Genomic DNA, 23,971 nt, shown 5'->3' with positions numbered 1-23,971 from the left:
TTGTTGTTTATAATTATGTTTTACAAATGAAAACTTGCCCTTAATTGCCCACCGTGTGCAGTGATAGTGATCGCTTAAAGTGATACAAAAATTCACTCGAAACTCGTGCCAATCTGGCTTCAATTTCCTCCTCTCTGTTTTGGGGGGTGTGTGTGAACAACGCACATAAAAAAGGAGTGTACTACCTCTTTGCTCTCTCCACCAAGCAGCAGCGCCAGCACCACATTCCGTAGGAGAAAGAATTAAAAGCAACCAGCACGATGGGTAGGTATATGAGCAATGTTGTAGCTGCATCGTATGTTTATCGTTCCGGGGGAAAACAGAAGAGTTTTCTTATCCGTTTTTTGTCAGCGAAAGATAAGATAAAGGAAAAGTATAGTAAGGCTTCGACGAATACTGGTGTATCGCGAGTTACCTAAGCCCACAAAGAGATGTTGCTGGGGTAACCAACACACACACACACACACACACTCCAGCAGACGATCGGATAAGGTGGGGCTTCACTGGCTCTACTAAGGTGCAGCTCATTTAAATTTACTCATTTTAATCGGTAATTCTACGAAGAACAATTAGCATGCACTTTAATTCAGATTGTTCAAATTTCCAATTGGAACACCAGCATTTAATTTGTTCTTCAATCTGTATTTTATTCCCCCCACTTGTTGAGAGTGTTTTGATGTGCTTTGGTATTGGTGTGTTAAAGAACATCATCATCCCCCACCCCTTAACATTAGCAGCTCCGTTCGTTGGGGGGGTTGGAATGTTGTTGATCCAGTGCGTTGTCGGTAGTATTTTTTCCCTCATTCAAAACGACGGGCTCTTGCAACTGTGCGGTGCGCGCGTGCCATTCCCGTGTGCAATAATTAACGCACACTGTCTGACTCAATTATTGTGCCCTTAAGGTTAAACCCGTTAAACAGCAAGATAAAGAGCTGAGGGTGACACATTAGTTAAGTTTTAATTCAACGCACCCTTGGATGTGGTTTGTGAAGATCAACAACAAGTGGCTACGTAACTTGCTCGACGTTCAGCGGATCGATAAAGTAGGTCGCAGTAGGCGCACGTCGTTACCGTTGGATCCTCCCGGTTTGTGGAAAAAAGCGAGATGAGACGATAGAGTTTGGTGTGTTGTACCGTTTTGATTACACGATTATACAGTTCGTGTGTTTCTAGTTCGGTTTGGGACTGTTCCACCCTGTCCTCCTGTGTGACCCGGGACACTCTCTGTGAATCATCAACCAAACACGCGTACATTCACGCGCTTGTGTGTGTTCCGTGAGTCTATACCGCGCATCTCCGACAGTTCAAACGGTCAGCGGCCGAGTGTCAGCCACATCCGGCCACCACCACCATCATCATCCCGACCGGAAGTACCCGCCTGACCAGTGCACCATGACGAACAATCGTAACCGAACACCGACCGGACAGATACGGGACGATTTTCTACTCGAAACCAACTTCGACGACGATGGTGCGCTGACCCGTGCGTACAACACGCTTCCACAGCAACAGGCAGCAGCCCTTAACAGTGGGCTTCAGCGGCGTAGCATAGCTTATCGTTCGAACTTATCGGTGGATCGATACTCGGAGACGACCCTACACGGGAAACCACCGCGGAAAGGTATTTACCGGTGGAAACACAGCGGGTCAATGCACACAAATACACAAACACACACCACCATTGCAAAGTTTATGTGTTCCGCTTTTCACGGCCATCAGACATCAATGGCACCAGTGGCAATGATTCATGTCTGCTCTATTGCACTTGTGATTCTGTTGTTACACCGGCAACAACTGGAGAGCCGGCAAATTGTGTTGAACGTCGTGCTTCGTGGAAATTGTTTCACTTCCATCATCATCATCGTCATCCTCATCATCACCATAATTATCATCATCTGCGGTCAATTAGGGATCCAGATTCATTGGGGATATGTTTTATTCACCGTGTGTGTTATGTTATGTGTCGTATTGTTGTTAACACACTGCAGTAGAAACAGTTCCTTTTTGTATTAGCTTTAAATAATTAATTTTCCATTTTCGTTTTAGCTTGTCATTATGAAATTGCTTTTAAGCATCGATCACACTGCTTTGCGAAGCTCTTTATACATATTTTTTAAAGTTTAGACTGGACAAGGATGTTACAAGACAAGACAAGAAATATTAGCCTAAGAGGCTCGTCTATCAAATACTTAGATTTTTTTCCCAATACTAATCACTAAGGTTAGCAATAGCTCAACGTTCAGTTCATCTTTTACAATTAATTTTTGACAAAATGTGCCAAAATGCAGACCTAAAAATTGCCGAAAAGGATACGATTCTTGTTTTTGTGATCTTCTTCATGATAACGGCTGTTCATCGAAAGTCTTAAAGAAAATGCACTGAAGGAAATCTATCCGGGAACATGATCAGGAAGATTTTAGAGATAAAGTTCCCTTTTCCTCTCACAATTCAAAGAGATTTTTACGATTATTATCAGAGGATCATAGTATGGAAAAACTAAGCGGATTTTTGGGTCCCCAAATCTTCATGGGGCGTTGACGGAGATATCGATTTTTCTATAAGTAGAACCTCTTCGAAACTGTACTCCTAGAAAGGATACGCTCTTTCCAATGACAGAGACAGTAAATCGACTGTAATGTAAATCAACATCAGTCACACGGACGTGGTTTAGACAATTTTCTTGGATGTGTTGGAAAAATTCCTCGGTCGCGCTGTATTGTCGTCCCTGCGATCTGAACACACTAACAGATTCAATCTGGTAATCTGGTGGTGGTTCAAACCACTAACAGATTCAATCTGGTAGGAGCCTACACTTCCATTTAGCTGGGGGCCTCCAAGGAACTGACTCTTTTGATTTGGCCGCCTCCATTGGAAATATCTTTAGCTTCTCCATAAAGGAGAGAACGTTCTAAATCATGAGTCGGCTTAATTTGGTCGCAAGTTTAGTAATATTTCACCAAAAAGCTATGAAGCATACCTCCCATTAAAGTCAAATTTTATCTGTAAATAACCACCAGGTGCCAACAGTTAGGAAAAGCAATCCTTTTGTGGCCTATGCTGTACGTTACTTCCAATGAAATCATCTTCGCCAGCATCGTTAAATGCTCCGTTCTTCTTTATCCACTAAAAACATCAATAATATGTTTCTGTTTGCTGGTGTGTCGTACAGGCAGCAGCTACAAGCAAACAATGGTGATACACGCAATTAACGCTTCCGTGCTAAACAGAGCGGACAACATGCATTATTTATTCTCCGTGTATGGTACCACTTCACCATTTCTTTCCGTTTTTCAGCAACTAAATAGAGCAACGTTTGTGTCCCATCATCGTCCAATGTCGATTTTCATGTCACTTTCTGCTTCTTGTTGTCACAATTCCACGATCGTCTCGCACTAACAATTCATCGATCAAAATCATTCGAATATGTTTCATCCAATTGGCGTTTTCCAACTCCTTTAATCCGACCTTTTTTTTTTTTAAATCACCCACCAGGTGGATGCTGCAAATCATGCGTAACGCGGATACCGTACGCGACACTGATCGCGACGGTCATGTGCCTTATCGGAGTTGGCGTGTTCTGCGGTACGATGTTCCGCGGTACCTCGCTCGCGATCATCATGCTCGATCAGGTGTTCCATCTGCGTCTGCCCTGGATCGAAGCGGTGCAAATAATTTTCGTCGTAATCGGTGCATCGATGGCCGCGCTCGGGCTAATGATTCTGTTTGTGGGCTTCCTGGCGACTGGCGCTACCCGGCACAAGGTGTACCGGGCGTGGGGATCGCGCGTCGGTGGACGCATTTCCTGTGCCGTCTTTATGGCCATCTCGTACGTGCTAAACATTGCGTGGATTCTGATCCTCTGCTTCCTCTCGATCGTAACGTTTGTGTTTACGGTGTTTTGGAATATGTGTGCCAACACGAACGTACAGACGCACCGGGATTGTATCGATCTGACGCAGTTCTGTAAGTTATTTTGTCTTAGTATTGAAAGAAAAACAAAATGTTTACATTTAAATTGCATTTATCACCTTCAAATTCTAGACTTTATGTTCCCGGATGGCGTAAAGCAGGAGGACATGAAGATCTGCGAACCCGCAAAAGTGAAAGCATTCTGCAAGGATGGTGTGGAAAAGTGTGAAATCATGTTTATCCTTGCAACGGTTTCGTGCCTGCTGATCATACTTAGCTTCGTGCATTACCTGATGTGCCTGGCCGCCAACTATGCGCACATACGCGATCACGAAAAGTTCCAGGAGCTGCAGGAAATTCAAAATCTCACCGAGATGGAGTACAGTGCCGCGTCAAAGGATCGGTTCTAGGATACGGCCCAGGAGATCTACATTGAGCACAGCACATGAGGGTGGCCCCACACTGGTAAGCCCGCATATGGCGCTGTACGAGCAGCTTACGTTTAAATTTGCCACCCCTGTTTGAGGAGCGCCTGAAAAAGATGGCCTACTCTGTTCCATTTTCGCTTGTTGTTTCGCTTTTAAAGGGAAGTTAAGTTTACGCGAAGCTCGGATTCACAGTTGATGGGATCATGAATTTCCGCGCCAAAAACATTACGTTCACCACTGTGTGGATAGATTAGATTATGTTTAAAGAAAAAAAAGCCCTTTCACTGCCATGCTGCAGGTTTTTAGGTATTCCCTGCATCCTTATTTCCAACAAATCTTTCAAAAGATTTTTTAATTTCTGCATAATTTTTTGCCTCAATCCGTCCAACCCTGTCATTTGTTTTTCCTGATTTCTCGCTTACAGTTTGAACATAGGCACAGGTTCGTTTTGCCCAATATAGATACTCCTGGAGGCGCCCGCGTAGTAGTAGTAGGAAGCACGGCAACGACATAACTCAGAAAGAATAGAAGTAGCAGTTTGGAAGACGAAAACCCTTCTCAAAAAAAGTCTGACGAGGTAACAATAAGCAAACACACAACGGTTTATATATATAGCACAAAACAACACAAGAGAACAACCGAGATAAAATGGCTTTTGCTTTCGTGTATTCATGTCTTTTCTGGCCGAGATGTTGGAAGTAATATTAAGAGAGAGACATATCGATTGAAGCAAATAGGAATGCTGGTAGGAGCGTTTTTTTGGCACCGAAAAAGTGCCACAAAAACACGAACACAAAGCACAAAAGCCCAGCATACAGCCTGTTGAAGTAAAAGACAAAGCCCAGAAGAAAAAAAAAACATAAATACATTCCAGTGTGATAAAGCTTGGAGGCAATAATATTTGAAAGAGAGAATCCTTCAAACAATCCCCCGTGTAATAGAATGCACAAAACGGAACTAACGGTAGCGAAACGGATATAGTATTTTTATATCTATTGTATTGTAAAATGATAAATGCTACACAACCGATCACATTCCACGTACCCTGCGGTACAATGCATATACGTGCCGATATTTTTTTTATACATAAACAAACCCAGCAAAGCAAACAAAATCATACATTCCCGTTTGAAAGGCGAGTACCGTTTTCGGGACAAACTTGCACGATCTCCTCGAATTATACAGAGCAGACGGTGGAGGATGCATTAGCGATGGTTGCGGTTTCAAAAAGCGGCACACAAGAGTAGGATACTAGGATAAGAGATCCTTAACCGTAACTATATGTATAAAATTTAGTGTTTGTGTACGCATTTATAGTGCGTTCTAAAATTTGTCACAGCTCAGAAACGGAGGAAGGTTCACATATTTATAGCAATGCTTGTCTTTTTTGTTTGCATTTTGCAGAAAGGAAGCTAATATTTTCCGCCACATACGTATATATATATATATGGTGTACGCTTATTTACTCGCGTGTGCATTACATATTTACAAGCTCAATTCGAACTTCTTCCTCTGGGCCTAACACTTTCAGCCTAAAGAAGAAAACAATGCCCCACTATGCTTAAACAATCAATTCCCCTTTTCACTGTAATTCGTGTAAGTGTTTACATTCCCCGCAGTCAGTATTCAATTCAGTATTTAATCGTCGTTCTTGTTGTACACTTTTTACCCACCACATTTGTACCGTGTTCTACTAATTCTCGCTTTCACAATCTAATCATTAGCTTCCTTTCATAATGTTCAGTCTGTCCCTTTGGATGATGGAAGAAGAATGCAAAACAGAGGCATAGGAAGGCGTTTTTTATACTAAACGAGAAAAAAGGAACTAAAAAAATGCATTGAATTTGAAAAATTCATCCTTCTAAATCGTTCTAATTGATAGTGTGTAAGAAATTGTTCAATGGTAGCCGTTAGGTTAATTATTTTTGCACTGTTTGCATTGCATGCATAGGCATAATATTCGTTTTTATTATTTACACACGTATGCATCATTCAACCATTCAGGAAAAAAACGAATAGAAGAAGAGATTCACCAGGCAGTCGAGACATTTTAGTACTTTCTTTAGGAATTAGATTTCTGTTTGTTTCTTTTGCTTTCGTTTTTTATCCCATATTTAAATACTGTCCAATAAACAAAAAAGTATATATTTTAAAGTATCTTGAGCTTGTTACTGCCCCACTGTTATAAGTTAATTAATTTTTATTTGAAATGTGAGGTTAACAATAAGTGTGTAAAATTCAAATAAAAAATATTGAGAAAACTTCCACATTTATGAAAGGCTGGGTTTATAATAACGCATCTTAATAATGTTGAAAATGTAAATAAGGCTAAAAATAACTAGGAATCCGCGACAATTTCACTAATTTGCGTATTTTATTTCCATTTCAAAAGTAACAACCACAAGCAACGGAAACTTTGAATTTGACACTTCATTCAGCCCGTGTGCTGCTTCGACATTTCAATTGCCGTACATAGACCACAGCCTACGCAGTAAATACACAGCCACAGACAAAGTTTAGTCTACAGTCGGCTTTTGTTCTGTTCGCTGCGCGTGTTACGATGTGTTTCTTTCTTTTGAGCAAGAAAGAATTAAATTCGCGTTTTCAGGCATAAAAATGCTCTGTAAATACGTAAAACGTATCGATTTAGTGAAATAAGAAGCAAGTATTCTCAATTTGTAAAGGCGGCCGTAGTGCTGTCTCTTTCCCACGCCTTTCTCTCAATGGGCCGTGGACATCGAACAGCGCGCGCGTTCTCTCTGTATTTTGCTCATTATGTTTCACGCGCTCGAACCGTACGGGCGCGCTGTGCACAAGAAGCTGTCCGGTGCAGACAATTGGTGGTGTGTCGGTGTCGACGGCAAACGCACCGCGTTTTTGCTTTCTGCAGTAGCAGCAGCAGCAGCAGCATCGAGCCGGGGTTGCTGAACGGGCCCATTGTTGTCACAGCAACGCCAGCAAAAACGGAAAGAGAATATTTTGCAATCCAAAGCAAACCGTTCCCGTCGTCGTAGCATCATCCGGTAGGCAAAATTTTCACCTGTACCGTGTGTGTTTGGGTTCGCCGTGCCGTTGCATGTGTGTGTTTCGGGTGTTTTTCTTCTTCCTCTTTGTGCAGGGGTGTGACAACGTTGTGCTGGGTGGGGGTGGCTCGGTGGAGATGTGAAAGGCGCGCATGTGTATACGTGGTACGGTGAGAAGAGAAAGGGCTTCAAAATCATCATTTCTACACACACGGCTGCTTGCGTGTGTGTGTGTGTGTGTGTGTGCGGGCACGCGTTGGATGCTGGCGGAAAAGCTCTCTAAATGATGTGTTGACCGAAGCAGGCAAGCAAAATCAAAGTTCTCCGTGCGGAAGATCGTGCAAGCGTGTAGTTAGGATTGCGGTCAACCTGAATTTACCTTAAGAAAAATCTGTAACAAAAGTTCGCAGCACCGTTGTGTTGGCGATGTGGTGAAGTTTAGCTAAACTGTGAAAATCCGTGTGTTTCCGGAAGGAAGGTGTGTTGGGTCCGTACCGTTCCTCAAGTGTTTCAGCGTACAAGCGATAATGGGCGAAGAAAAAAGGGTGTTAAGCGCCATCATGGAACGAACGAGCGAAGAAGGATGCATCGAAGGAAAACAAAATTTCCTAGAAAATTGAAGTGAAAATTTGGGAAAGATTGCTTCAACCACGGAAAGTGCTCTGGATCCTTACTGTTCCTAGTTTTTCGCCCCACGCAAATCAACAATTGCTCCGGCTGCATTGTGCAAAGGGGTGCAGTCGTCATCTGCAGCACGGGAGGTTGACCAGCAAAAAAAGGCAGTGCCAGTGTTGTTGTAGCGATTCTAATCCATAGTAGGCGAGATGCAGCTTCACCACACCATCAACAGAGTGAGCAGCCGGAGTAAAAGCAGTGAATTGTGTGCGCGTGTGTTTGTGGTAGTGCGTGAAAGTGTGTGTTAAAAAACCGGTGCGTTTGTGTGCTTTTTTTATTCATATAAGTTTTTCGAAAAGTTGTGAAAATTTGTGAAAAAATTAGTTAAAAACAGTGCGCGTTTTATTTTTAAAAAAAGTTTCATAAAGTTTGACAGTTGTGAGTTTGTTTTTCTGTTTACGCAAGTCGGAATCGGTGCAAGCGTTTCCTGCTCCTGGTGTTCTGAAAATACATGTCCGGTTTCGCTAGTGTTCCCACCCGAGCGGTTCTTGTGGACCACATTCCCGAGGCTGTGCATCAAGGTTCTAGGAGCAGCAGCAGCCACCTTTAAGATGGAGTTACCGGTTTAGTGGCGTGCGCCCTACGCTGGTGGGTTGCCTTGGGCAATCAGAAGCAATCTCAGAGGCAATAGGCAATCGCAGTAGACGTGGTTGCCAGTGTGAAGAACAAAGAATTGTGTTTAGTCCCAGCAGTACGGGGCACACCCCGTTTCTCCTGAGCAAGTAGGCTGTTTTGGAGTGGATGCTGGTTAGAAGGTAAGTGGAGCATGTTTTCTACAGTTGGGGTTCTTTGCATTAATGTTACATTTCCCGTTCTGGTGGTGGTGATTTGGTGTTCGAATTAAATACATTCCAGCCACTGTCGTTACATTGTATGAAGGAAGTTGCAGTAGCATGACTTCATTTCATTCCCAATACTTTCTGTCTCATCTAAGGAGCGCTAATGCAGATTATTATTCTGGGCGTTACACGCCAATCTATCAAATGACAGCGTGTGTGGTGCAAACCAGTTCCAGACGTGTTTTGCTGGTGAAAGACGTTTCGAGACAGTCACTCTCTTCTCCACCCCCCCCCCCCCCTCACATGCTCACAATCCACTCATTACGGAAGCAGCACCAGCGGCCTGGATCAGGTTGTAATTACTGCGGTCTCGGTCGTGTACAATCCGCAGCGTTTGAAATGTGTTAGTAGAGTGTCACGACCGAGCATTCTCATCTGGAGCGCACATTATTCATTAGACAAGAAAAAAAAGGTTGGGTCATGAAGTTGATGATGACCTCAAAAAGAATGGTGCTTCGGAGCCTCACGGGAGCCTCGGGAGTTGTGATAAGCGGTTGCGATTAGTTGAGCAAGAAGAGGGCTGAAAAGGTATGAAACTTGTAACCGAAAAATGTTGGAATTTCAGCTCCGTTACGTTTATTACTTACATACTATTAGATCAGCTGAAGCTCTCTAAATCGCAATCTTCTGGCTTCGCGTCTTTCTGATAGAAACACCAACAACTAGATACGCTTAAGCATGGCAAGTCTAACTCGCCAAAGTCATTTCACAGATGCGGGGCTAAATATCCTTTCGAGACCTTCCTTATCTATAGAGTCTATATCTCAGAGACATATGTGAGTACTTGAGACTGTACATAATCTATTGCAGTCCCAGCTTTAGGCCAATTCTTCAACAAGAGCAGACCGATATCCCGTCAGGACCGTCTCCCCGTACACAGCACTGACTAATCAAATCAAGGGTGCCCGCTGCCCTCCAAGATCGCAGAGCCAAACAAGAAGATTGCCTAAGCTTACATTATGTGATCCAAGATAGATGGAATTAAAGATGATAAGAACAGACCGATTACGATTACCTAATGCGTTTGTTTAAGGTTCGATTGAAGTCTCTGATGATCGTTTTTGACGTCTAACTTCCTTCGAAAAAATTCTGGTTCATCGGAGAGCCTCAAACCAATGATGTGTCCCTGTCATCAGCGTATGCCAGGATCGGCATGCTCCCCAAAGATTCTACTTTTGAATCTGAGATGACAATCTCAATCTCATTCTCAGAGAGAGAGAGAGAGGGAGAGAGAGAGAGAGAGAGCGAGAGAGCGAGAGAGGTTGAAGAGGATCCTATCCTCAACGTTCCTCTGCATACAAGAACAATGATTATTGAGGGAAAAAGTAAGGAAGTTAAGAATTTGGCATGGCTGGCATTTGGTAAAGCATAACTTTGTGAAGATTTCGAAGGGTCTAGTGCTGCGGCTTCATTGTTGAATTGTATTGTACACCTGAACCGAGTTGAGCCTGTAAGCTACAGTGAATTGGCAGAAGAATTAAGATCCTTGCTCAATTCATTGACTAATCAGTATGATAGCTTCAAACACATTTACAAGCTACAACTCTGCGTCACACGGAAATGGACTCCCCAATGCAATGTGACCCCATTCGCTGTAATCAATGTTCATCAGTCGGTGCTGCCTTCCTGCCCGATTGCACATCATTCACTGCAATAACGCCGCCGCATCTTTATGCACCTCTCTTAGCACCGTGTGTTGCATAGCATTGCTCATGGCATTCAAAACCAGATCAAACGGCGGATGTGAAACCCCCCATAACACAAGGCAAAAGTGAAGCTCTTCGGACGGCGGCCGAAGTGGCGTATCGGTGCTTTTGCTGCTGTATTTATTCACCGTTGTTGCTTTCGATAAGCAACCGGAGCGTGCATAAATTGCTTATGTTTGTTTTTTTTTTTCTCAGGCTACCATTGCGCGTTATCAAATGTTTATACCTCTGAAACGTACAATAGCACGTGAGTGTTGTAGAACAAGCGATCTAATGCCAATTCTTGCCGCCGTAACACAGGAAACATTTGTCTTTGGTTTGCAACTGGCTTGAGGGGTTCACCTGGGGGAGACACCAAGGCAACTGCGACTCGAAGTAAAGATACACTTATCGTCATTTACCCAAGAGCTTCCCTTCCCCGGGAAGAAATGTAAATCGTTCGCTTCAAATAACAGTGATCGCATAGAACACACATCGCCTTCATCACACTTTAATATGTGATCAACTGACGCCTGACGGATCAACTGACGGATCCCAGACAAGTTTGAACTAAATAAAAACGGCTGAATGGTGGAGATGCACAGTGTTCGCACTCTATGATGGATGGATAAAACATCCAATTTTCATATGATTTAAAATACAAGTCTTAGAGTTGGTTTTGTGCAATGAAACGCTGTCAGTGCATAAATAGGAGTTCAACATCCGGGATCCCTCACTTAAAAAAACTTTTGCAATAATTTAACAAAGTCGTAATGCATTGGAAACTGATAAGATAATATTGGGGGCCTGGCAACTATCGTTCGGCATCTTGGGCTGAACTAGAGATGAGCTCTCCTTCCGATGCGGAGCAGGTCATCCATAGAACTCCCTAACTTCCCTTACCAACGTCTAACAGATTATTGGAGGAACCTCTGTCGAAGGATCAACCCCGATAAATGTTTGGTTTAGCCGGCAGGAACAACTGATGGAGCTAAAGGAGTCCTAAATCTGAAGGTATGTTAACATTTACCTCTAGGATAAACATTTTGAGTACAGATACAACATACGGGCGGTGGTGATTAGATCATCATAAGTAAGGTTTTATATGTAGTAAACTCCCAAGAGCTGAAATTTGCAGGAGCATTGTTGTGAACTCTCTAAACTCAACACATGTTTTTTGGACCTGTTTGGACTGTTACTCGTAGTTTAACAGTCAGACAACGGCCCTAAGTCCTGAGTGGCTAGTGAAGCATCGGGATCACTGGAACTTTGCCGACTTACCATCAATCTAAAGTCCGTTGTTGGGCTATCGCACAATGTGTGCTTTCCACGATGAGCATTATCACGTAATATTTATTTGAACCAGATGTTGTGGGGCAGTCTGGTGGTCGAGACGATACCGACGACTGCAGGACCGGTGATCCCCTTAGTGATGACTGACAATCCTATCAGCAAGTTTCGTAAGTCGCCATTATATGACCGCGCATGTCTTGCTCAGAATTCGCTAAAGTTACAAACTAATTTATCAAAAATAAAAGGATGAAGTTTGAATTCTCTTGATAGCATCATATCCACCAGAGTACGATAAGAACGCGAGGCAGCTGTTTGGAACCTACACACATTTCAACCAATCCAGCTCATCAGGCAGCAGTGCGCAATGGAGAATAATTTATCATAGTGCCATCTTGTCATCAAGCCAAACAATCATTTGTATATATTCCACCGGAGGATAGACCGTGTGATGTGTACAGCCACCTCGCCCAACAGCGCTCGATGATCTAATGCGATCCGTTGCCGCCAGAGATTAAACTCAAGTTAAACGATGTTTAACTCCCTTTCCCGCCATCAGCTCTGCTGCATATTTCGGTATGTTTTGCAGTGCTGCAACGGTGACGAAACAGCGGGAAGGGGGATAAAAATATAAAACACTGCAGCCGCCGTTTGTGTTCTCATCGTCAGTTCGTTCTTTTGCGCTTGCCGTGCGCCATGACCTTCCGGAGCCGCTCCTAAAGGTTGTAGATCCCGTCGCCGATTGGCAATGAGATGATTCGCTTAAAATAGTACCATCCTTGGAGCGTGGGGTTTGCTCGAGGAGTTTTAAATGAATGTTTCCTGCGTTTATGCGTTTAAAGTGCTGACAGTAGTTGGTGGGCAAATTTCGAGGATATTGCGAGTGTTTGAAGAACCTCTCTTTGTAGAGACGCCTTATCAATGATGCCAGACGAATGGAAGTGAAGGTTTGCTCTTGGTAGAGGTTAAAGGATGTGGAAGTTTGGGGGTCTTTGAACATCTCGCCACCCAAAATGAACGAAGTAACGGACTTCAACCACTCTGCAGACGGCACTTCATGCTTGAAAAATGGTTCCAATTATGTTGTTTCACTTTTTTCGGTTGTTTTGTTTCTTTGTGTTCGCTTTCTATCCGAAATTGGAACACTTTTTCCCGTGGCAAGAGAGAGAGAGAGAGAGAGAGAGAGAGAGATTTGTTTTTCACTATCTCGTACATGAACGCAGTGGTAACATTTGCCTTTTTTTATCGGGAGTCAGCTGTTGGTGGCTTCCGGCATCGCAACTATCACAGCTATAGAGAGTATGTACTGATATCAATGCGTTTTGGATGAAGAAAAGGGAAATTTTTTTTCTATTACGGATAGAAAACTGACTCAGAAGAACGTCGTACCACCGGTCTGCGATTGGCAGGGTTTTCATCCATTTCATGGAATAGATAATGGCCGATGAGATCTTCAATTCCAGGTTCTGAGTCTCCAATCGTAAGTCCTATTTCCTTGCGGGGGTCTGTATCGATTGGTCCGGTGCGGTATTTCCTGTTGTTGACTGTTCGTCGCGGTAGTTGTCGTTAGTTTTTTAGGGGTGGCTTGCAAGGTCTCTCCCCCAACCTTCTGTGTCGTTGTAGGGCCTACGCATCCTTGCTTAATGTCCAGGACAGAAGGGACAACCAGCCGCCCCTAACATGCAGAACAGACGCTGGCCCTCACCCGCTCAATTTAGCCATATAATCCATCCTCCTGATAAGGGGATGTGGATTTCCCCGTATACCTAAGCTCAGATATTTGGATATTCGGATTAGAGTATGGAGATCCTACATTAACCTTCAAGAGGTGTCGAACCATACCCGTACCAGTGCGGTATTGCTACAAACACTGACAATAGAACATTGGCGTTGTGTTCGAGCATAGAGTGTGAAGGAAAAGGATGAACCACGAGCTTGCTGAGCTATACGGGGAATCGGACATCCTGACGGTGGTCAAGACCGGCAGGATACGACGGCTGGAGTATGTTATGAGGATGCTGGACTCATGCCCCGCCAAAAAGGTATTCGTCAGCGACACCCCAATTCGCCATTTTACTCTATAATAATGCTCTCCGATCCACAGTCAGCACCTTCTATTTATCGAGTTTTCGATCGATTGTTTTTGTTTTGATCGTTCGATTGCTTGATTGAGTTGTTTATTTTTCCGTTGTTATTTATTTGATTTTTGAGAGTTAGAATCAGCCGTCACCAACAGTATCAGAACCCTCTGTAGCTGTAATAATTGCGAACAACACTCGTTCTTTTGCCAATGCAAATAAATGGAATCGTAATAGATAAACCATATTTGTATCCTCGCCATGCTGCTCTCTTTGTTAGCTGCTGCTGTATGTCACTCATTACTCATGTCACGATTTGCACCTCCCCAGCCGGAAACCATTTACCGTGCCATCTCCATGTTAGTAACAGACACGTTAGCACAAACCGGTAGATCACCGGTAGATCACAAGGGTGATGAGTGATAAGTCATAACCAAACTTTGCTGAGTATCTTTATTTATTTCGCGGTCAAAGTTTTTCCTATCGTTGTCAACGAGCATGATAAACATTTTTTTTGTAAAGAAAAGGATGACAATTTTTTGTCGAAATCCCAATTGTGGGTTGTAGATTTGGCGTGACAAATTTTGCGCAGATATTGATGCAGAGTGACATTCAAAGAGTAGGATCCCGGTCACGTCACCAAGCGTCAGTTGTGAAGGGGACAGTTGCGAAATAGGTGTAATTTAATTAGAGTGATTCTAATTGGAAAGATCGACGATGAATCGCATGCCCGATGGTGGTTTGTTTGGCAATTGCATATTCTCGCCCTTTAGCCAAACTCGGCTACGATCACCAGCAAGGATTATTCTTGATCATTTGTGAACAGTGGATGTTTCTAACGAGGAAATGTTTTCGCACCAAGCGGACGAGTGAAAGACAAAAATTGCGGACGTCTGATGATATATTTTTAACTGGTGCGAATTGAAGCTAGAAACAAGATGAAAGATTGTGGAAACATACACACACACACACACACACACACACACACACACACACACACAGGCGAGGTTTCTTCATTCAAACGTCATCATGTTGCGATCGTAAAGATGGTAACAAAAAAAAAAAAAAACGACAAACGAAACCATGTGCGCCGTTGCGCCGCGAACAATGTTTCCCCCATTTTTCTCGAGTGAGGGAAATTTATGGCCCAAGTGAACTTAACGCTCTCTGGTCGCTCACCAGAGGGCCGGGCAAGAAACAATACTTTTACACCTTCCCCTTAAGCTTTGGTGGTATCTTCTGGTGCGGATGAAGCAAAAAAAAAATTCAAGAGCAACAGCTGAACCGCCGCCAGTCTGATGGGAAATTGTACGCTAAAAAAATGAAAACAATACAAGATGGTTTCGTCGTCTGGCGAAAAACGAGGCGCCACGAGTTAATGCGAGAATTGGGCAATGAAAGTAGTGCCGACACACACACACACTCAGAGAAACATTGGGTGGAATGTTATTTTTGGCATTTAATTGTTTTAAATGTACATTTCGTTGACGAAATGGAGGAGTAAAGTGTTATTCATTTAAAATTCGGTCACTCCTAACAGGCAGGCTCCTCACAGGAATTTTTTATTGTTCGTTTATCACAAAATTCAAGAATAATATAATTGTAAATGTAAGAATGAATTTGAGCAACATTTTTTTTATACCACTCATAAGCTGCCGCACAACTGGTTCATCCACTTCAGTAAGTGTTTTTTCCAATAGTGTACGTGTTGGGTAGTTGGCAAATCTGGCCAGGGCTTAATTGGGCCTTTAAGAGCATTAATAAAAATCAAAAGACACTTTTTCAGGCACTGATCCTTATAAACTGTCAAGTTCATGGATTGATTTGTGGCAACATAGTATTTTTGGCCAGGAATCTGCCTGAAATCCGTTGTTATGTTCGTTTCGTCAGCGTTAAGAACGCAACCGGTGAACCTCGTCAGAATCTGGTCATACAATTTTCGGGCGCGTGTTTTAGCGATGAAATTTTGCCTCAGAATTCTGTTTGGTTGCTTTGAGGCACGAAAAGAGCGGTAGTTTTCACTCAGCCCGATTCCTCTGACGGTACTTATGCTGCACTGTATTTTTTTATTTTTTTTGCAATATCTCCATCCGAAAGTCCGAAGGTAAGCATGTAACGCTCTCAACACCTTCCAGTTCAGCCGACGATCCACTGTTCCTGAAAGACGATTTTGATGTACCTTTCTAGTGATGCTGTGATGTTCCCGAAACCGTTTCAAAACATATACAAAAGTGGAAGACGCATTTTTAAGGAATTTTCCTATTTTTTCAACTTGGCCCGGGAGCCAAGTTGAATTTTCGAAGTTGGTGTGCACAATTGATTGTCTACGTTGGAGCTCTAGCGTTAATAATAACTGAAACAAGCACGATCATCCCAAAATCACTCCATATTAGTACTGAAATGAAATGAGTAACGAACAGTACTTTATCGTTGCGTTGCTTTTAATTGTGTTAAATATCCTGATATTCTTTACTTCCTGACACAGTAAGTAGAATATTGTTCTCATTTTTGTTACCGCGGGTAAACCAACGTTTAATTTTCCAATCAAGTTGAATGATAGATGCGCCGTTTCGCCGTTCGCAAGTCACCACAAATGAATCGCAATTAGACGTTTGATTGCCAATCATTTGATCCATGTCGGGTGGAATAGCTGTGACCGGTGGGTACCCTGCCCTGCCATCTCTCTACGGTAACGTTCCGGTACGTTTATGTGGAATCAGCTGCATCGAACACTTCCCCAGACCAGGCGATCGTTGCGGTTGCCACGATCGCTCAACATCGTCGTTCCATTTCATTTTCTTACCTTTGCCTACCTTACTAGCTTTATCGAGGTTGGTTACATTTTTCCAAAGTTTTGCCAACAGTGTTTAAAAAAAAAAATAATAAAACGTTGGAGGTGAAAGTTTCGCAGTAGGAAAAAAAAGTGCCACCAACTAAGAGGAGTTGCCTGGTTGGTGTTTAACTGATGACACATTGCTTTTGTCCTACCTCACGACCTACCTGTGACTAACGTGTGCAGTTCGAATCGAGAGGAACAGAATAGGCATATAAAAAAATACAACGAATGCAGTGGTTTTTGCTGTTGCGTGCTTAGAGGACAAATACACTGTGGAAGGTGTGGTACACGCTTGATGTCTCTCGGGAAACCTCAAAATGGATTTTTTTGCTGATATTATTTTGATGAAAATTGGTGCCAAAAAGAAAGTACACAGAAATTGTTGGTGAGCTCGTGTCCAGCATGCCGCAAAAATAATGATGCGGTAGTTAGAGGTTTGAGAGGACATTAGAGTACGATTAGTGGTCGGGTGAATTAAGGTTGAGCTTATATATCTGATGTTATTACGTCTATGTAGGAACAAGCAGTCCTTGTTAAGTGGCGTTTGATTAGACGAAAAATGCTTTAGTATTTGAAACGTTTGACTGTTGTAGAAGAATATAAATTTTAAACAGATTTGATGGAGTATGTTGTCGCTTAGACGCGTTGAAGGGAAGCCCAACCAACCAACTATTTGGTATGAATAAGTAAAGTTAGTCATTCGATGGCTGGCGAGACCTAGTTGGTCTTAAAGCCAAGAATGTCAAAAGCTTTTATTATCTTGTCAGGAGCTTGTATTCCAAAATCTCTCTCAGCCTAGTGACCACAAAATTATCGATGATCCTTTCCATATTTTCAAGAAGTATTTAAGATTAATACTAAAGGAGCTTTCGCATACGGGATTGATAACATCTACAAATAATCCATAGGTGTATCGCAACACAAGCCCAAGGCTTTGAAGCGAACGGTCCTCCGAAAGGCTTCGATGAGGCAAAGTCATTCTCATAAACTTCGGCTTCGGCTTTCCATCATCTGATGCTGGTGCTGATGCTGAAGATGCCGTACGTTCATCCTACTTCTGCGTACGGATTCAGTAGTGGATATTGGAGTGCATCGTAAACACGGCTGAGAATTCCGGTGCTACGGTCCTGCAGGACAAAGCACGCGATTGTCCTTATTTGCTGACAAATACCCTCATCGTCAGTTGGACGATTATAGCGACGCATATCGAGACCTGGCAATCCTGCGTTGGTCAGGTTTCGCGTAGAGTGTCATACGTTCGTACGCATGTTGGAATATGGCAGCCAGCGGATTGCATGCGTCGAACATGCTTTGCAGGGTAGCTAAAATCACCCGATCCAGGTTTTTCACACGAATCATGGAAGCATAACTGCGCATACATTGGTGCTTGTCCAGGAAGACGATCAAGCGCTCCAATCCGTTAACACATGGCACCTTTGATACGGTTTGTTTGCGCCCCTCGTCCATCTGCTGCAGTGCGCACAGATGACGTACACGGTCATTCGAAATGGGTTGAACCGCGATTCGTAGCGTCCTATTCACAATTGTAGTGAACTTGTGGAATTGATAAGATTTCTAAGGGGTTTTATCGGCTCTGTAAGTGTTCCAAGAGGCCACCAAAGCATATACATCTTCGATATAATGATCCAGAGCCCTTGATGCAGTGATTCTGATGTTTAATATTACATCACTAACAGCATAACTCCAATACTTGTTCCGGCTCTCCAAATCGCTGGACCTCCATTTTTTCAAAGGCAAAATCGCATATGTACTACGCGGGAATTTCTCTCGATTTACGAGTCGATCCGTGATCAAAGTCGTCATTTAACACAGCAAGTCAATGACATGCAACAATAAATTCACTTTCCCTTTAGCAATGGCATTCAATTGTTTTGCGATTTTATACCCAACAGTAATTAACCGTCCAACCATTCAAAGCCTTCCTCCAAAACCTCCATAAGCTCCATGGTTTGATGTAACCCATTGGTCAACGAGAGTCTTGAACGAACGGTTTCGGCAAACGGTTTCAACGCTTCACCGGTCACTTTTTTAGACTAGCGGTCGGCTTGAGTCATCATTGACTCACACGGTACTCGGTGCTAAAATAGTAATGAAAACAAAACAAAAAAAAACTCTCACACTCTATATGCACGATTGCACAATATGCAACCAATCTAGACAGACGCGCGGACTCTTTTTGCTTTGGTTTTCCGTTGGATCAGAAGGAAGAAAACGGTAGCTGGCAACGCTAGCTGCTTGCTTCGCGATTGCTCTCTTACTATCTTTGCTTCCGTTTGGGCTTAGCACAACATCGCAAAGATAAAGTTAGCAGGGGTAAAGTTTTTTTGGTTTTCACTGCCCAGTCTCACGCAATATATAATTTTGCTGTTCCGGTGGGTGGTTGCCTGTTGGCTTTGGATGGTAATTTGTTTTCGAGTGTGAAGACCCTGCGTACCATTTCTACTTCCGCTAGCCTAGCACAGGCGAGACGATGAATCGAGTTTAAATGAGGGCATTTGTTACTTCTTTTTTTAACCATCTATAAAATCAGTAAGACATAAGATGTATCTTTTACCAAGAAGATGAGGTATGTTGAAAAATTGATTAATTTATAGGATCTATTTATTTACTTATTATAAAGTATGGCAGAAAAAAATGGTGCCTTCATTGCGGCAAATTATCAAACCAATACAGCCGCGAAAAAAAGAACGAAATGACTCATATAAATAGATTCCTAGACAAATGTCAAACGGCCCGGCAAACCTCAGCTGAAAATAGAACTCAAAACGCTTGTGTTCGTGTGCCCTGTTCTTAACTGGTTTGTGGTGGAGTGATCTTGTTGGTGTCTTCTCAATTGAACCCTGCCAAAGCGCATACCGATTGTTAATAAATAGATTAGAATTCGTGTCTTCGATAGGCAGAAGCACGGCCATCAATTTAATAATGCTTGTTTACTGTGTTTTCGATTGAGTGATGATTGAGCGATTGTTGGGAGGGATAAAGATATTAGGCCTGCACTACAATTTTACTACATTTTTTTTTTTTCGTAGGGATATTATTTGAAAAGTTTCATTTTTAATTGATTTTTAAAACTGCTATTTATCTTAGCCCTTAAATCCAGTGTTAGACGAAGCGCATCTAGCAGCTTCACTCTGATTTTGCGAAACGCCTCGACATCGGCGCTGATGTTCAAACGGCAGTACCGGGGTTCAAATTCCATCCGGACTGTACCCTAGTAGGCCATTCGATGACCGGCATGATCTTCGTTGAGCCAAGAAGAAGTATCTGAGTACATGATTGACAGCACGCATTTATTGCTGCATAAAAGTCATGAAACTGGGACTAATTTTTGGAGTCTATATTGAAGCTATCAACTCCTTAAGTGCTAATCTTTTGAAGGGTATCGAATCTGGATCAAATTCTGATATTCTTCTTCTTCTTCTTCTTCTTTTTGGCTTAATGAGCTTCTAAGTCCATGCCGGCCATCTAATGGCTTACTAGCCTTGCTGAGAAACCCCGTAGTTGGATAGTTAGTCTTTGCTACGGGGGGACTGGTTCGGATGGGATTTGAACACCGGTCCGTTCGTTTGATGACTTGTGCCGCTGTCGCCTGCACACCGAGGTTCTTGAGATTCCAAGATTCTAGCCGAAACCAAAACCGATCTCTAGTCGAATCCCGGATCAAATCCCAGATCGAATTCCGAATCGAATCCCGGATCGAATGCCGTATCAAATTTGGGATCGAATCCAGAATCGATGCGCGATTTAGATACGGAAACCCGTGAATAAATGTACGGTTCTAGAAGAGAGCATGGATTCCGAGCTTGAAATAATAGGATTTGGATCAGTTGAATCCTCGCGCAGCTTAAACCGTAAGTGAGATTTGGGTTCGTATTACAATGCAACAAGGATCTAACACGCCTTAATCTGTCACATCACTAACCAAACACATCACGGAAGGACTTTGAAAAAAGGTTTTGAAGTGTGACACATATATTTAAGGCTAAAGGGTTTAAACTGCGTTGAACAGACCTTAAATTGGGCTTAAATTTTAGCTGTTGAATTACATATATCCAAGCTGTCAAAAATGATGTCTTACTGACAATAATAGATGATCACGCAGTACAAAAAAAAGTGACAGCAGCTGTCTTATATTCTTAGCATCTTATAAATCACATCATAAATAAACGAATTAACGGCGGCAGGTCTGAAATAGCTTACCCCTATTTATGGATGATTTTAATAACTCACTGAATACTCTACCTCCTTAAGCACACTTGTGCCACCCTCCCAGCACTTGATCGTACTCTTCTCGACACAGCAAGACAACAATTCAAAGCTCGCTAGACAAATAAACGCACAAATCGAGGACAGGACAATGATCTGGATGATTTGTTTCTGTAGTACCACTTGCGTGCGTGTTGCACCGTAAGATTGCGATTGCTATCAATAAACAAACGCTTTATCCGGTCGGGAAGGGAGATTCAAACTTCTTACCCTGCAGACGACGTTCCTTCTCCGTTCCTGCTAATAGAAGTCTGGCACATTAAACAGACTTAATGCTCATTCAGACGCGCCAAACCATTCACTCCGGATCATGGAGGAGCGGTGGCAATTGGCGGTTGTAGTCTGTCAGGGTACCGATCGCGTTTACTCGTACCAAATAAATACGCTCGATACCACCACCGTCCACATGGATCTGGTTGTTTGCCCAAACGCGTTGTGTGCACGTGCTTCGTTTTGCTACAAACATTGAGTTAGCACCGGTTGTGTACCTTCGTGAGGTGGTGTTTTGCTCGGGGGAGATGTATTTCATTCGTTCGTCTGCGTCTGGCCGGACCAGTGCCTCCGTGTGAAAATGAATTGCAAATAGCGTCTGTTATGGTGAAATTTTGGATGGGGGTAGTTGCTGCAGAAAAACATTTTTCCAAAGCAGAAGTTCCTGTGGGTTTCTTGAAGGTTATATATTTTGGGTGTGTTTAAATAGAGAGGTTAGAAGAAGATGGGATAGTTATCGAGGTGATAAGGTCAGAAAATTTAGAAACCTGGGATATTTTTATTGAAAGCTTGAATCAACTTCAAATTTCTATATCTTCGGACACCATTGGACACCACACTTCCTTGGTACGTCGTCAGAACTACTTGGATCAGACCTGTTTCCTGAGTTAACCAGGACTAGTTTCTTCCGGTGGATCCAAGTGTCTGCTGACAATGCTTTGGGACTAAGCTCGGAGTCATTCTTTTGTCCTGGACTAAAGGAGAAGTATTGAACCCCGGACCAGAGTTCAACTAGCGACGTTTCTTGATCCCCGACGGAGCGGGGAAGCACTACTGCGGAACCGATATCCGTAAAAAAAGCAAAGACGAAACTTATCACAAATCTGAAGCACTGCTGCAGGTCCTAAAGGACTTAAATATGGCGAATAAAATAACCGTTCTTAAGTAGGGTTTCTGAGAAGGACAAGTAATGTTCTAGCGATCTAATGGCAGTCCTTAATCTACTTTGAAGAGAAATAATGCATCACGTCATGACCCTAGAATACAACAAAAAATGGTGTAATTCCAACATCCGTTCCCGTAATTTCGGGAACACAACGCATTCGCATCTATATCCGTCTAGTTGATGTTTAACGCAACCGAAGCGTCTGGAAAGGAAAATGTGTCTATTTACCTACTAATAAAGCACGGCGTGGTTTGAATCCATTTCGAACCGAAAAAGAAAACATCATCTAACCGTCAGCACAAGCCACCCTTCCGGCCAGTGGTGCCATTGCATGGATGCGGATCTTTCGGCGATCTTCATCTCAGATCGGCAAAAAATTCAAAAGAGTAAAACAAAAAATTGCAAGAAGATATTTATCGACACGTTTTCCCAGATCGTCATGACCGGAATGTTGATGTTGTTGTGCTGGTTTGTGTGTTTTTTTTTAAATGGTTGGCAGCCACGACCACACTAGCGCAATTCAAATGTCCGATCGTGCACGGAAACTGTTTAATAATTGTTGGTGTTTTATTTTTTTTCCTTCAAACCACGTCAGATAAGATGATCCAGCACCGTTGGGGATGACAGCACCCAAGCCAAATGAGGTTGCAATTTGGTGCTCTCCATCAACCTTTTTACCCCTTTGCAATTCTCGGGACCATCCAAATAAATGTTTATGCAACGCAACAACGAACCTTCCCGGGAGTGGGTTTTTGACGGACGACATAAACAGTTGCGAGTAAATAAAAATGGTTAAAAATTATGCCAATTCCAATTGCTTTTTATCGATCGACATCAAAAGCTGGTTCAATATCTGGTTTCGACAGTGAACGATCTTGAAATCATTCAAGCACACGAATGGTTTATGTGTTTTCGCTCTTGTATTTTCTCTTCTGCACTGTGTGCTGTGATTTATCGACACGATTGATGGATGATCGTGCGGCTTACAAATTGGCGAACTTCGGCCCATCCGACAAACGGCTTCGGTTCGTTTGAAGATCGCGATCGAGCAACACATCGACTGGTGGAGGTTTTTTTTTATTTTATTTTTAATTCTACTACTCTTACTACGTCTGGCCTCGGGTGAATTCGAGTCTGCAAATGCAACGCGAAGCGTCCATCGGTGGCCAAGACCGAGATGATGATGGCACCTTCTCTTTGAGGTCATGCCCGTCCAAGGTTCGACGCCACATTTTGACGTTTTGAACGACGTACGCAGGACAAAGTGCAGAAATTGACATGAAAACGTCACGTCGTTGTTTGTGTAGTGTCCCTATTTCTGGCGTGCGTGGCATACGCTTTACTTCTTCGAATCGGTAGGAGGTTTAGGAAATTTCGCCGGGTTTTTGCTGTCCGACGAGCTGTGAGCTAAGAGGAGTTGAGGTTAAGGCCAACGACACGCCTCTGTAATATGCGAGTTAAATATGGTAAATAAACTACTGTAAAAGTTTGACAGTCGTTCATGATTTTATAAGAATTGTGGCATATATAGCATAAGTCCTTATATTTGTTGTGAAAGTTCCTGATTCATCCGAGAGAAAATTAGTGACTTGATTTAACAATCATTTGATGGATCTATTTTAACGACTATCACCGTGGTAAACATTATCATAAAAATGTTATAATGTAGTAAAATAATTTTTTCTGTGCTTCTAAATGATTAGTCATCTGTGCGCTTATTTGAAAACCTTCAATTGCCACCAGTCGACGTAAGAAAAAGCACTTT

At 42.8% G+C, this 23,971-nt stretch overlaps 2 protein-coding genes across 3 annotated transcripts in view; one reads left to right on the top strand and one right to left on the bottom strand.

Moving 5' to 3' along the window:
* LOC126568516 (transmembrane protein 222) overlaps positions 1 to 23,971 on the bottom strand; it is a 482,151-nt gene that overhangs the window by 124,150 nt on the left and 334,030 nt on the right. The gene's annotated exons all lie outside the window — the stretch shown is intronic.
* On the top strand, positions 216 to 4,422 carry LOC126568363 (neuronal membrane glycoprotein M6-a). Of its 2 annotated transcripts, none has more exons than XM_050224828.1 (3): positions 216 to 264; positions 3,493 to 3,963; positions 4,042 to 4,422. In XM_050224828.1, exons 1-3 carry the CDS (start codon positions 261 to 263, stop codon positions 4,317 to 4,319), a joined length of 753 nt encoding a protein of 250 aa, XP_050080785.1. In that variant the 5' UTR covers positions 216 to 260; the 3' UTR covers positions 4,320 to 4,422. The 2 variants fall into 2 exon arrangements, with proteins under 2 accessions (XP_050080785.1, XP_050080784.1); XM_050224827.1 differs by lacking the exon at positions 216 to 264 and adding an exon at positions 1,279 to 1,621.

The sequence above is a fragment of the Anopheles maculipalpis genome, chromosome 2RL (assembly GCF_943734695.1).
Source record: "Anopheles maculipalpis chromosome 2RL, idAnoMacuDA_375_x, whole genome shotgun sequence".
Classification (NCBI taxonomy): domain Eukaryota; kingdom Metazoa; phylum Arthropoda; class Insecta; order Diptera; family Culicidae; genus Anopheles; species Anopheles maculipalpis.
The sequence above is the reverse complement of the archived record's forward strand: the minus strand, read 5'-3'. Positions and strand labels throughout refer to the sequence as shown.